This window comes from Aplysia californica, unplaced genomic scaffold (assembly GCF_000002075.1).
Source record: "Aplysia californica isolate F4 #8 unplaced genomic scaffold, AplCal3.0 scaffold00207, whole genome shotgun sequence".
NCBI lineage: Eukaryota > Metazoa > Mollusca > Gastropoda > Aplysiida > Aplysiidae > Aplysia > Aplysia californica.
This window is the reverse complement of record NW_004797477.1, coordinates 174,565-188,959: the sequence shown is the minus strand read 5'-3', so window position 1 is coordinate 188,959 and position 14,395 is coordinate 174,565. Positions and strand designations below refer to the sequence as shown.

At 41.3% G+C, this 14,395-nt stretch overlaps 1 protein-coding gene across 1 annotated transcript in view; it reads left to right on the top strand.

The window, feature by feature from the left end:
- LOC101852179 (forkhead-associated domain-containing protein 1) overlaps nt 1–14,395 on the top strand; it is a gene marked incomplete in the record, with an annotated part of 52,489 nt that overhangs the window by 21,105 nt on the left and 16,989 nt on the right. The window contains 9 exon segments of the mRNA XM_013083047.2: nt 2,131–2,220; nt 3,727–3,741; nt 4,589–4,621; nt 8,390–8,461; nt 10,255–10,467; nt 11,192–11,431; nt 12,123–12,321; nt 13,145–13,333; nt 14,202–14,329. Coding sequence (XP_012938501.1) covers nt 2,131–2,220; nt 3,727–3,741; nt 4,589–4,621; nt 8,390–8,461; nt 10,255–10,467; nt 11,192–11,431; nt 12,123–12,321; nt 13,145–13,333; nt 14,202–14,329 — 1,179 coding nt within the window.

Here is a 14,395-nt window from a genome sequence, read left to right as displayed (position 1 = left end):
GTCCCCTCTCCCCCCCCCTGTCCCCTGTTTGTTACTAACGGACTGGTTTAGAACGTTGAAGGTGGCAGGCGTTCTGCTCACATAGGTGGCTGGTGTCTCTATAAATAGATTATGACGGTTAAAGATAAGGTAAGATAAGATAAGATAAGATGCGTCTTAATTGTCCAAATCCTAGCATATTGGTTTGGTGTTTCACCACATCAGACATTTTGTAGATAACACTAACCGCAGACGCTGCTCTTGTTGATCTGTGAGAAAAATCGTCATGAACTAAAAACTTTTGATGTTCCCTTGGCTTAGGGGACAAAAATACCATTCTTGATGTGTTTTAAAATTCATGCTGTAGAATAAAATGCTTTCCTCTAGCACTTGTTTTTTCTTTCATCAAGAAATATCAGATAAGAAATGTCTAGTTGTCGTAATTATTATGGTGTTGGGTGACTAGTTATCGGAGTCGGAGCGGGTCCACTTGCCATGAGACAGGCTCTGATGTAACTGTCCTCGTCTCCGAAAGGGTCTGGTGTTGCTGAAAGTCTGGGCACTCTGTGTGTGTGTGTGTCCCTGTGAGTAGCTGCCTCCACCCCTCGTGGCCTGGCGGGTGCTCTGGTGTGGTTTGCTCCTCCTTTCCTATCAAATATCTATTTTCCTGATCTCTCCTTCTTCTTTTTTTTGTGTTTGTTACACTCTTGTAACACCTCTAATCTTCGGCACTTTTGTGACCTTATTGTGTTGCAAGTGCCGTAAAACTATTACTTTAACTAAACTCGTGGCTGGTACTGCTCGCCCCGACTCAAACTTCAATCCTAACTAAAACCAAAGAACTGTGGCTATTTTTCTGAGACCTCTCTATCCCTCTCTCCTAACCTTATGATTGCTGACTCAGCACTCACAACTTTTCGGTTGCCTGGTGAGGTGATATAGAGATGGCTGAGGAAATGTGGGGGGAGAACTGTGTGTTTGTGTGTTTGTATGTTTGTGTGTAGTTGGGACAAATAGACACGTGTATGAGTAGAGTGCTAGCTGTTTGTTTTTAACGCTTGTCCTACAAGGTTCGGTTCTAGGGTTTGATCTTTGTAACACTGCTAGAAACATGCTTGGTGGGTGGTGGTTGGCGGGTGCTCTGTTTTGGTTTGCTCCTTCTTTCCTATCAAACGTCTGTCGTCTTTATCTCTCCTCCTTTGTTTGTGTTTGTTACTCTCTTGTAACACCTCCGATCTTCGGCACTTGTATGACCTTATTGTGTTACAAGTACCGTAGAATTAGCCAAATGGTAAAAAAAACAAACGAACATGCTTATTTGATGGGTTTATATTGTATCTGCTGGCTTTGTAGAATATCAAGTAAGACAGAAGCTATTAATGTATAGTTTTGACGAGAAAGACAAGCAATTGATTTATAGTTATGTCAAGTAAGACAGAAAGGAGACAAATTTATAGTTTTGACAAGTGGGACAGACGCTCTTGGTATATAGTTTTCTCGAGTGAGACAGAAGCAATTGATTTATAGTTTTGTCGAGAAAGACAAGCTTTTGATTTATAGTTTTGTTGAATAAGACAGAAGCGATTGATTTATAGTTACATAAAGTAAGACAGAAGCTATTAATTTATTATATGTCAAGTGAGTCAGAAGCAATTGATTTATAGTTATGTCAAGTGAGACAGAAAGGAGACAAATTTGAGACTCCAACGTGCCGTGTAGTGATATATGTGAGGCACCAGGCGGAGAACTGTAAGTCTACAGTGTTTTAGAAGTGGGTGGTTGGTGGGTGCTGTGGTGTGGTTTGCTTCTTCTTTCCTATCAAACATCTATCGTCTTTATCTCCCCTCCTTCATTTTTTTGTTTTTGTTGCTCCCTTGTAACACCTCTTCGGCCCTTATATGACCTTATTGTGTTGCAAGTGACGTAAAACTCTTACTAGAGCTAAACTCATGGTCAGTGTCGTTGTATTATACAATGTTTTATGTTACTGTTGTACGTTGTACTGTATTGTAAAGTGCTCAGAGCCTGTGTACTTTAATCGGGGTTGAGCGCTATATAAATGTCATTTATTATTATTGTTATTATTATTATTATCGTTATTATTATTAATATTATTATTATTATTATTATAATTATTATTATTATTCTCAGGACAGCACCATCAGCCGGCTGACCAGGGAGATCGAGGTCCTCAAGAAGGACATCCGGGAGAGGGACATCCAGATGTCCAGCAGTGCCAGGGTGAGCGGAGGACGCATCGCGCACGACAATGTGGCGGCGGCTGCGCGCTCGAGTGTTGTTGTTGTCTGTTGTATTGCTCATGCTGTGTTGGAAGCATTACACTTGCGAACCTAAAAACTTCAACCGTCGCCCAACATTACACTTGTAAACTTTATTTTTCAAGACATCACAGTTGGGAGCCTGTTCAATCTTGAGCAAATTTAAACATTACATTGGTTGGCGGGTGCTCTGGTGTGGTTTGCTCCTTCTTTCCTATCAAACATCTATCATCCTTATCTCCCCTTCTTCTTTTTTATGTTTGTTACTCTCTTGTTACACCTCTAATCTTCTGGCCCTCATATGACCTTATGCAGTTGCGAACGCCGTAAAACCTCTACTAACACTAAACTAAAAACATTACACTTGCGAAGCTAGGTCTAGTGGTTGAACAGAAATAAAAGCATTGCATGTGCGAATCTAACAATTTGTAATCCAGTTCTACTTGTACCAGATCTAGTTACGCATAAGATGGTTGATGGTGATCGTAATGCATTCCTCCTGTGTTTACAGGCTTGACACTCTCTCAAAATGGTATGCCACTGTATTACAAATGTTTGACCTGTTGTGTGTTTGGGTGATGCGGGGGGGATATTTGTAATAGAACAGTGCCAGCATATTCAAGCAAAATCCTTTATTTGCCCCGACATCGTCTAGGCTTACAAGTGTATTGTTGGGTGACCGTTGAAAGTTTTTAGGTTTGCAAGTTTAATGTTTTGGTGCCGTTTGAAAATTGTCGGTTCGCAAATGTAATACACCCACTGAGATCTCTCCACTGTTGTTCCTCTGTGTGTGTGTGTGTGTGTGTATGTGTGTGTGTGTGTGTGTGTGTGTGTGTGTTGTGTTAGCCACCTGTGCTGTTCTCTTGTTGTTCACAAAGCTTTTTGTTGTGCTCTGTGCTGTTGGTGTTGTTATGCTTTGGGCTGTCGTTGTGTGCTGTTCTGCTGTTGTTCACAAGGCTGTTTTACTCTGTGCTGTGGTGTACGCTGCTCTTGGGCTCACGGCTGTCTGTCTTTGTGCTGTGCTGTTATACAAAAGGCTGTTGTGTGCTGAGCTATGGTGCTGTTATGCTCAGGGTTCTCGTCATGTCACGACCTCAGTGTTTTTTGTGAGTAGTTGGCGGGTGCTCTGGTGTGGTTTGCTCCTTCTTTCTGATCAAATATTTATTTTTCTTACGTCTCTTCTTTCTCTTCTTTGTGATACCTCTAATTTTTTACTTTTGTACCGTAAAACTCTCACTACAATTCTTCCAACTTCACAATCCTTTAGTGTCAATAATTCCGTTTATCTTGTTTGTTCATTGCTCTTTTCTGAACTAATTCTCTCAAAGATAATCTCTTTTTACCTCTGAGCTGCTCTGGGCATTTGGTTTATTATCCCCTTTTTTCTTCTAGGTACTATTTTCTGTGTTCATTTAATGGAGTATGGGAGACCACGCAACATATGTTTGTTCATTTCTTTTCTCTCCAGAAGACGCCCCCTAAGGTGACCTCAGATTTTCTTTTTCATTTGTTATGCACGATAACGTAGTCAGTCTTAGAATAATCTCGAGTACGTTTTGAATATTTATATATACTCCCTGCTGAAGTGATGTTACGTTCAGAATGTAACGGAAAAGGCTGCTTTGTTTTTATTCTTTCGTCCAGAAAGTTAGTCAACTGAATAATAAGTGTGTGTTGGGTGAGGGTGGGGTGGGGGGGGGGGGGGTGTCACAAATTTAAAAAAAAAAAACCCTGATGCTTTTCAAACATTTATATGATGCACACTTACTAATTTGCTGCTATGTTTTTTTTGTTTTTTTGTTGGTTTTTTAAATTGATTTTCCGGTGTTGTTTTGTCCAACTTAACATCATATGGAAACATTGTTGAATGCTTTATGTACAGTACTATAATGACATTCTCTTCTTCTTCTCCTTCTCCTCTTCCTCCTCCTCCTCCTCCTCCTCCTCCTCCTCCCTCTTTTATCAGTAATGTAATTTGTAATCATCATTATCATCACTGCTCTCATCGTCAAAGTCACCATGAATGATGTCGTTGTCACTGTTGTTACAATCATTGCTGTTGCTGTAGCTGTTTACCTCAGTGTGCTGTTGCTGTTGCTGTTGCTGTAGCTGTTTACCTCAGTCTGCTGTTGTTGTCTCTGTAGCTGTTTACCTCAGTGTGCTGTTGCTGTTGCTGTTGCTCTAGCTGTTTACCTCAGTGTGCTGTTGCTGTTGTTGTTGTTGTCTCTGTAGCTGTTTACCACAGTGTGCTGTTGCTGTTATCATTCCGCCATCAGTTTGTTGAACTTGTTGACATTTGCTTCCGTTTGTTTTTTTTGTTTTTTTTAAAGGAAGTTCCGCCTTTTCTAAAGCAATATATCGTGGTAAGCAGCCTCTTGGATGTGATCTTTATTATTATGTGGAGATGTGGTGGAGGAGGGATGGCAGCCGTGCCTTTGCTGACCGCTAACAAACTGCTTTGTGCTTTTTTTGGTCTTTTTTTTTTTTGTGTATTAAACTCTGTCGTTAGAGTAGGTTGACGTTAGACGTTAGGTAGACTGACCCTAGCCTGATGCTTACTGATGGTAGTTTGGTACTAGACTGACTGTAGACTGACATTTGACTGGCAGTAGACTGATATGCCCTGTGGACAAAGATATCGCCTGACATTTTGGTCCTTACAATTGACATAATTCCCTGTTTCTATCTGTTTTAGCAATTCATAATAGCGATTATTAGAGAGTACACTATTTTTTTTTTTACAGTCGGCTTAGAGAACACATTCATGCTTCAGTAACATTTTACTTTTAGGGATTGTAGGTGGTTGGCGGGTGCTCTGGTGTCGTTCACTCCTTCTTTCCTATCAGACATCTGTCATCCTGATCTTTCCTCCTTTCTTGTGTTTGTTACTCTCTTGTAACACCTCTAATCTTCGGCACTTATGACCTTATTGTGTTGCAAGTGCTGTAAAACTCTTACTAAAACTACTGGAGGAAATATATGAGGCACTGCCAGTCACACACACACACACAGCTCACTTGTGCTCTCAGAGAGACAGGCATACTTACTATAACACATTCAGATGTACATCCACACATACACACACACACACACACACACACACACACACACACACACACACTCATACACACACACACACACACACACACACACACTCACACATAAATACACACCCATTCGCATGTACATTTTTTTTACACAGATGAAAAGTGTTTCTAAAAAAGAGAGACACAGAAATAATAATGAGCAGAGAAAAATATGACATACAGACAGACATATTAAAGGCGGACGCAAATAGAAGATTAGATAATTGTAGGAGGAAGATTTGGAGAGACAAGGGGAGAAAACTGGAGCCAGGAAGGGAACTTGGATTGTAAAGATTCATCGGAGGATATGAGGGTGATTTTTTTATTTTTTCATTTCTTAACTATCCGTATGGCCAGGAGTCATTTTGTAGGCCCGGGGTAGTATTCTTCACATTCTAGAATACTTATAGTAGGAAGATCTCTTTGAAACTTTCAGTATTTCTCAAAAAATCATTTTGACAGACTGTTATGCAAAGAGTATGGATCGGATTAACGAGTAAATTTTCTCTTTGGAAAGGGGTAGCACAGAGTTTCCCACGTCTAATTGACATAATAATAAGACACGACGTACGGATAGGGTTAAATATGAGTTGTTTGTTAGTTGATGATAGACAGAGCAAATAATGCCAGTGACCTAAGCCTGCTGTGCATCAAAGTTTTCCTTCACCCCCCCCCCATCAATAGAGCACTCATTATTGTTTCAACTTTGTACTGTGTGTGGAACTACCTTGTAGGGCGTTCATTCCTATATTGTTGTTTGGTTTGTATTACTATTGTATGAAACATATTATTGAGCTTGAGGGCGCGGCAAAGTTACCCACGTCAACGTCCTTGTCGATTGCTTGTTGCACTCATGTACGTCTTTGCAGAAGATTGCTTCTGGACTTATTGTGATTATTAAATTTTTTTTTTCAGTCAGCTTAGAAAACACATTCATGCTTCAGTAACATTTTACCTTTAGGGATTGTGGGTGGTTGGCGGATGCTCTGGTGTGGTTTGCTCCTTTTTTCCTATCAAAAGCTATCGTCCTTCTCTCTCCTCCTTTTTTTTTGTTTGTTACTCTCTTGTAACACGTCTAATCTTCAGCACTTATATGACCTGGTTGTGTTGCAAGTGCCGAAAAACTCTTATTAAAACTAAACTGTGACAATAGGAGGGAGAGAGAGTCAGTAAAAATTGTTCCAGAACTTACTGTGACAGTTGGAGAGAGAGAGAGGGAGACAGTAAAGATCACATCACTCTTTTTCCTTATTACTCTCTGCTGGTTCCGGTAGTTGCATGTCATAGTAGAATGAGATGTCGTTTGACGTACAGTAGGTCCACTGTGGAAACCCCCCTCTCTCCCCCCCCCCCCCACCCCCACTCTTCCCACCCCCAGCGACTCCCTCTTTTCTCTCTCTTTTGCTCTTTTCCTAATATTTATCATCTTGATTCTTGATTGTATTTTTGTATCTTTAACAAAATACTCTGTCTTATATAGACGTACATTTCTCCTGATCTGTCATTAACACATACAAGGTTTGGGTAGGTCCTCTCTCCATGTCTCATGTAGCTTCTGTCATGGTTTTTTTCTGTCAGTGAGGAATTCCAAGCGATATGCCTTTTGGGAAAGACGGAGAAAAGTATGTTGTGTGGGGGTGAGGAGGGGGGGGGGGGCACATAGCCAACAGACTGCCCCAACGTGTCCAGCAATGTAAAAAAAACCCTGACTGTTGAAGATTAAAGGCAGGGTCACTACTACAGTGGAGTCTGCCTAAAGTGAACACAATTTACTTGAACAATCGGTTTTGGAGGGTTTTGTCTGAAAACTGAATTCTGTTATTCCGTTATGGCTCAAATACATCGTGTAGTTTGTAATACAGAGCTGAGACCCCTTGGAATATCTCCTGTTATTTTATTTACCCTCTTTCTTCTGTAGTATTTATTTCTACACTGCACTCATTCATCAATATTCCTCTGTAACCATTTCCCTTGGACATATTTATGTATATTATGTATGTGTGAGTTTTGTAATGTAATCTTGTTAGTTGTGAGATAAAACTCCATGATTGATAGAGAGTCAGATGTTTTTGATCATGAAAGAGACCCGATTGATTCAATCTTTTCTCATCTTCTTTGTTTTGTTTTTTGGTTTGAACTTCTTCAGAAAACTGAGAGAAAAAAAGGAAGAAGAGAATGAGAAGAAAAGAAGAAGAAGAGAATGAGAAGAAAAGAAGAAGAAGAGAATGAGAAGAAAAGAAAAAGAAGAGAATGAGAAGAGAAGAAGAAGAAGACAATGAGAAGAAAAGAAGAAGAAGAGAATGAGAAGAAAAGAAGAAGAAGAGAATGAGAAGAAAAGAAGAAGAAGAGAATGAGAAGAAAAGAAGAAGAAGAGAATGAGAAGAAAAGAAGAAGAAGAGAAGAAGATTTTTGTTTTCTTTCCCCAGTATCCTTACCGTAGTGTTGTGTTTGTGGGATTTTGTTTTTATAATTGAGATGTTTTGTTTTTTGTTTTTTCCCCCCTATCTTTTATTTCCTTCTTTAATATGTGGAAGTAACCTCTTCATCTCTGCACAGAACTACCTCCTACATTGGCCATGACATTAACTTTGACAGACGAAGCAATTGGTTTCCTTTACCACTGCCATGTTTTCATCTCACCACCTAGAATCTAGTCTGTGTGGATGGTTGGCGGGTGCTCTTGTGTGGTTTACTCCCTCTTTCCTATCAAACATCTATCGTCCTGATCTCTCCTCCTTCTTTTTTGTGTTTGTTACTCTCTTGTAACACCTCTAATCTTCGGCACCTATATGACCGTATTGTGTTGCAAGTGCCGTATAACACTTACTAAAACTAAAAGTATTACATGGAAGCATTTTTTGGGTGGGTTTTATGTGACCTTGGACCTCTTGTACGTTTGTCTTTCACGATGTGCAATTTCATAATGTGAACTTTGATCCTTTGTATATTTGGATTTAACTAGAACACCCTAATGTAAGTTGTGTATAAATTGCGTATCACTGTGTGACATTCGATAATCTCTGTGTATGTGTCTCTCTCATGCAGAAAGGCAAGGAGTCTCCCAAGGCCGCGGAGGAGAACAGCGCTAGGGAGAAAGAGCTGGTCACCCTGCGACAGGTACCCTCACACACGCACACACACACACACATGCGCACACACACACACACACACACACACACACACACACACACACACACACACACACACACACGCACACACAAACTAGCACGTGTACACACACTCACACACACACACACTCACTCACACATAAAGACACACACACACACAAACTAGCACGTGTACACACACTCACACACACACACACACTCACTCACACATAAAGACACACACACACACACATATGAAAACACACACACATATAGTTTTCTTTAAATTCCCTTCTGTACATCTACACATAAACAGAATGGAGCAGCTGTTATATCAATACTTTATTCACCTTTTAGTTAGTACACGTTTTTATAAATGGACCTGTCTTAACTCACAAAACTTGACATACCCTTCACATTTAAGATGAGATGAGATGGGATGAGATAAGATAAGATAAGATAAGATAAGATAATATGATACCTTTTTGTCCCAGTGGGAAATATTTCTTGGCTGTCCAAGAACGGTACTGACACATGTAGGTATACTTTGTTCGAGGAAAGTAATGGGAGACGTTCCTTGTCTTGTAACAGTCTGTGAACTGTTGAATGGTAGTGTGCTGGGAAAGACCTATGCCGGAACGGGCCTACGTTTTTTTTAACGCCCTTACTCGAGCAAAATGTGCATTCTTATCCTTTGCTTACATTTGTGAGTCATCATGGTGATATCAGGCGCTCGTCAAAATAATGAAATCAAAGAAATCTGCATTGTTTTGGCCGATGGGCAATTTTTTTCTAAGTTTCTCACCGCCTTTTATGTCCATTTAAAATTACATTTTTGTGTGGATTTTACTGAAAAAAAGTGATTAAGGTACAAAAAATGTAAATTTTCAGTTTCCAAGGACTCTCAAGCTATGGAAGTTACCAAACTTTGACGGCCATTTTCTCGCTAATGTTATCTCTAAAACTAGGTGACTCTTAGCTCCTTCAATGACAAATACCTCAACTTCTATTCAAAATGGATGAATATTTTTTTTTTCACCAAAAGGAAGGCAAACGAACAGGCTTTATGATGATACCAATAACCCTATATGCCCCAAAATTGACGAGCGCCTGATTTCACAAAGTCGTGACACATTTCTTTTATGACTGTTAGATCTAGTGTGCTTTACTTTCACATAGATGAAGAGATAAGAAAAAGGAAGGTAAGCGTGCATGTGGAGAATGCCACTAGTAGGTCCTATATATACTTCCTTTTTTTCTCTCTGTTGTTTCTGTCTGTCTTTCTTTTTCTGCTCTGAATGACTTTATCTTTTCTATGTGCTTCTCTTTACACTCTAACTGTCAGAAAAATAAACAAATTGATTCTGTGGGTGGTTGGCGGGTGCTCTGGGTGTGAATTGCTCTTTCTTTCCTATCAAACATCTGTCACCCTGATCTCTCCTCCTTTTTTTGCGTTTGTTACTCTCTTGTAGTCCCTCAAATCTTCTGCACTTACATGACCTTATTGTTTTGCAAGTGCCATAAAACTCTTACTAAAACAAGAAACAAATTGTGAGGCATGCTGACAATTACTTCTTGCAAACTAAAAATGGAGATATCGACAAAAATCGACGCTGGGATCAGATTGATAGATTTTCAATTAATACCATTTTGTTCAGGTCTTTCGTGTCTTTTATTATTCCATACTTACAAATTGTACAAACTCCACCTATAACGTTGATGTATCAGTTTCCATAAGGCTAAAATCCAAGAAGTAACTCATTTTGTCTGCACACCTCTCAATTGATTTCTCAAATTATGCAGAAATTCAAGACAGCTGAGAGCAAAGTCCAGGAGCAGATGGACACCATCGCGGGGCTCCGAGAGGAGCTGGACAAGACCAAGACCCAGGTTTTCACGGAGAAGGACGTGCAGAGGAAGCTTCAGACAGACCTGGACAACACCAAGTCCCAGGTGACCGACGTCCAGCGGTCCGAGCGAGTGGTGCGGGTCGACCTGGAGCAGTGTCAGAAGCGCGTAAGTGCTGGCGGTAACTTGGGGGACGGTGGTGTCTCAGACAGTAGCTCTACGAGACAGATTTGTTACAGACAGTAGCTCTTTGAGACAAATCTGTTACTAGCTCTGAGACAGATCTGTTACAGACAGTAATGCTATGAAACAGATCTGTTACTGTAACAGACAGCAGCTCAATGAGACACATCTGTTACAGACAGTAACTATGAGACAGATCTGTTACAGACAGTAGCTCTATGAGACAGATCTGTGACAGACAGTAGCTCTATGAGACAGATCTGTTACAGACAGTAGCTCTATGAGACAGATCTGTTACAGACAGTAGCTCTATGAGACAGATTATTTGTTACAGACCGTAGCTCTATGAGATAGATCTGTTACAGACAGCAGCTCAATGAGACAGATCTGTTACAGACAGTAACTATGAGATAGATCTGTTACAGATAGTAGCTCTATGAGACAGATCTGTTACAGACAGTAGCTCTATGAGACAGATCTGTTACAGACAGACGCTCTATGAGACAGATCTGTTACAGACAGTAGCTCTATGAGACAGATCTGTTACAGACAGTAACGCGAGACACTTGGTGAACATAGTTGTTATCATGATAACTCCCCGTAGCGTACTTGTCACCTTGTCTCTTGCTTTGCCCAAACAAAAAGAAAAACAATGACATAAACTCAAAAGAACAAACAAACAAAAGGTCGCTGTGTGCCTTGTTTCCAGATTGAGCGGTTCCGAAGCCGTGTGATCCAGGTGACCTTCTCCACCCCGGGGGTTTCCGTCCCGAACAAGGAGGTCTCGGACGACGATCTCATCGAGGCCCTGAAGAAGCTGATGGAGGAGAGAGCCAAGTTGTTGTCTCGCATCAAGGAGCTGGAGGGGGATGTGGTGGGCGCCCAGGCGGGCAAGGAGGAGCTGCTGGCTTGTGCCGAGAAGCTGAGAACAGAAATGGCTGCAGCTCTGGTGAGAAGTTTACATAATGTATCAGGCAGCGTGGTGAAATCAGGCTTTCGTCAAAATAATGAAAGTGGAGAAACTGTGTTTTTTTTCTGCAGATTTGGGACCTTTTATGCCCATTAAATAATACATTTCCGTCTACATTTTACTGGAAAACATCGATTAAATGCATAAAAGATGTAAATTTTCAGTTTCCACGGACTCTCAAGCTTTGGGAAGTCACGCAATTTTGATGGCCATTTTCTCGGTAATTTTACTTGTGACTTGCATCCAAGAAAAATGGATATTTTTTTTCGGCAAAAGCCAAGCAAATGAAAACATTTTAAGATGATACTGACCAATATCTCCATATGCCAAAAAATTGACAGGTGCCTGATTCCCCCACGTCATGACACCTGTCAGGTCATTGCTTTGTCCGTGTCACCGGTATTGTGGTCTCTAGCAACACCTCTAATCTTCGGAAAAATCACACAACCTATCTTATTGTATTGCAAGTGCCGTAAAACTCTTACTAAAACTTAAATATATGACCTATTTTGTGTTGCAAGTGTCGTACAACTCAAACAAATGAAAGAAAGAAAAGCAAAACTGTGACTGAAACAAAGTATCCCTCGTTGTGTCATAAAAGAAAAAAAAAAAAAGAAAGAAAAACAAAACTGTGACTAAAACAAAGTGTGTCCCCTCGTTGTGTCTCCAGACAAGTGTGAGCACGGGCGGGCGCCTGTGCTCGGTGCTGAAGCAGGCCAGCAGTGTGGTCCAATCGCTGAGCACTGACGATCAGCTGACCTGGATCCGAGACCTGGTGGTGGAGCTCCTGGACGGCGAGTGTGGCTGGGAACAGCTAGTGGAGGACGCGCTGGAGACGTGCGGGGTCAACGTCAAGATATCCACCGACGGTACGGAAACTGACCTCAGCATGAGGGGTCACTGAGGCGGTTACTATGGGGTTGTACAGTAGCTCTGTCTTACAGAGACAAGAAACATCAATCAGTGATAAGTGTCATTATGTGGGTGGGGGGAGTGGGGGAGTGCATGTGTGCATAACTCAGAAGAGAATTTAAAGAAATCTCTACTTGGTTAGGCTACCAGACTCGTAATCGTGAGGTTGCGGGTTTGGGGGTTCAAGCCTCAGGCCGACAGTGTGTCATTGGGAAAGGCATTTTACACAAATTTTTCTCACTTCACCCAGGTGGGAATGGGTACCCGGCCATAGACAGCGAAAGATCTTCTCAGTATGTTAGTGTTTTAGCGCCTATAAAGGGCTGCTTGCTCTACATGCTTCCCAGGAAGTTGAGGTTGTTTCAGAATGCTCTCAGATCTGCTGGGGTAATAGTATAGACGGTGAAACGCATAGAGCTTGCTGTTGGGGATTTGCGCTATACAAAAGCTATCTATTGTTATTATTTTTATTATTATTATTATTATTATTATTATTATTATTATTATTATTATTATTACATATGTATGTGTGTGTGTGTGTACCCATGTGTGCATACCACAGAAGAGAATTTAAAGAAATCTCTACTTATGTCTGTCAGTGTATGTGTGTGTTTGTGTGTGTCTGTGTGTGTGTGTGTGTATGTGTGTGTTTGTGTCTGTGTGTGTGTATCTGTGTGTGTGCCTGTATGTTTGTGAGTCTGTGTGTGTGTATGTGTGTGTGTGTGTGTGTTTGTGTGCACACATTAGTTTACTTTTCCCGTACTGTCTCCTGTGTTACAGACCCGGGGAAGCACATCGCCCTGCTGTACTCCAAGTGGGAGTCGTCCCTCACGGAGAAACAGCGTCTGGAGAAGCTGCTGACCGACACAGAGAGCGCCAACAAGTCGGAGCTGGAACACAAGATGGCTGCCGTGGTCTCGGAGTGGGAGCACCGGCTGCAGGATGCGGTGGAAAAGACGCGGTTAGAAGGTCAGTCACTGGTGGTGCCAGCAGCTTCAAGTTGTCACACTTAACACTTTGCCGCCACATCGTGCTGATCGGCGATGTTTGCCACCCAGTTTCTTTAGATTTTCCCCCAAATGCCTTTGCCTTTGATTGTGAGGGTTTTTACTATATGAGCCTAGGGATAGCAAAGTGTTAACACACGACTTCATCATCATCCTCCGGTGCCTTGCCGACTGACATGGACAATCATGGACCTCGACTTCACTCTCTCTTGCGTTGCACTGATGATGTCTGTCGTTGTTACTGTTCCCAGCCATGTTGTTAACTTGTCCAGTATCTTTTCCCTCTGTCTGTTTCTGCCTCTATTTCTATCAAACTTGCCTTTGTGGGTGGTTGGCGTGTGCTTTGGTGTGGTTTGCTTCTCCTTTCCTATCAAACATCTATCGTCCTTAACTTTTTTCTATTTGTTACTCTCTTGTAACACCTCTAATCTTCTGGTGCTCATATGACCTTATGCAGTTGCGAGCACCGTAAAACTTCTACTAAAACGAACAAACTTGCCTGTTGTTACAATTTTCTCCAATGCTTCTTTCCGCAATGTGTGTTTCCGTTTTTTTGCGCCAAACTTTTGCGGTCATTTTCTTGCTAATTTTACCTCTGAAACCAGGTGACCCCTACCTCTTTCAATCACAAATATCTCGACTTCTTTTCAAGATAAATAGATATTTCTTTTCATTGAAAGCAAGGCATATGAATAACCTTTAAGATGATACCAATAACTTCTTATACTCAAAAGTTGAGGAACGCCTGGTTCCACCGCACTGTGACACAAATGTTTCCATTAGATATAGTTTATGGAAAAGAAAGACAACTGTGTAACTGTCATCATCAGGAGAGGAGAAGCTGAACGCCGCCATCGACGAGATCCGCGCTGCCGAGGGGGAAAAGCGAGAGAGCTATGTGGAGGCTGAGAGGAGGAAGATTAATGAGCTGTCTGCTTCCCTGGAACAACTGCGACAGGTGAGAGGGGTGGGGATACTTTAAGTTTATGTATGGAGCTGGGGGGATACTTTGTGTGAATGTGTG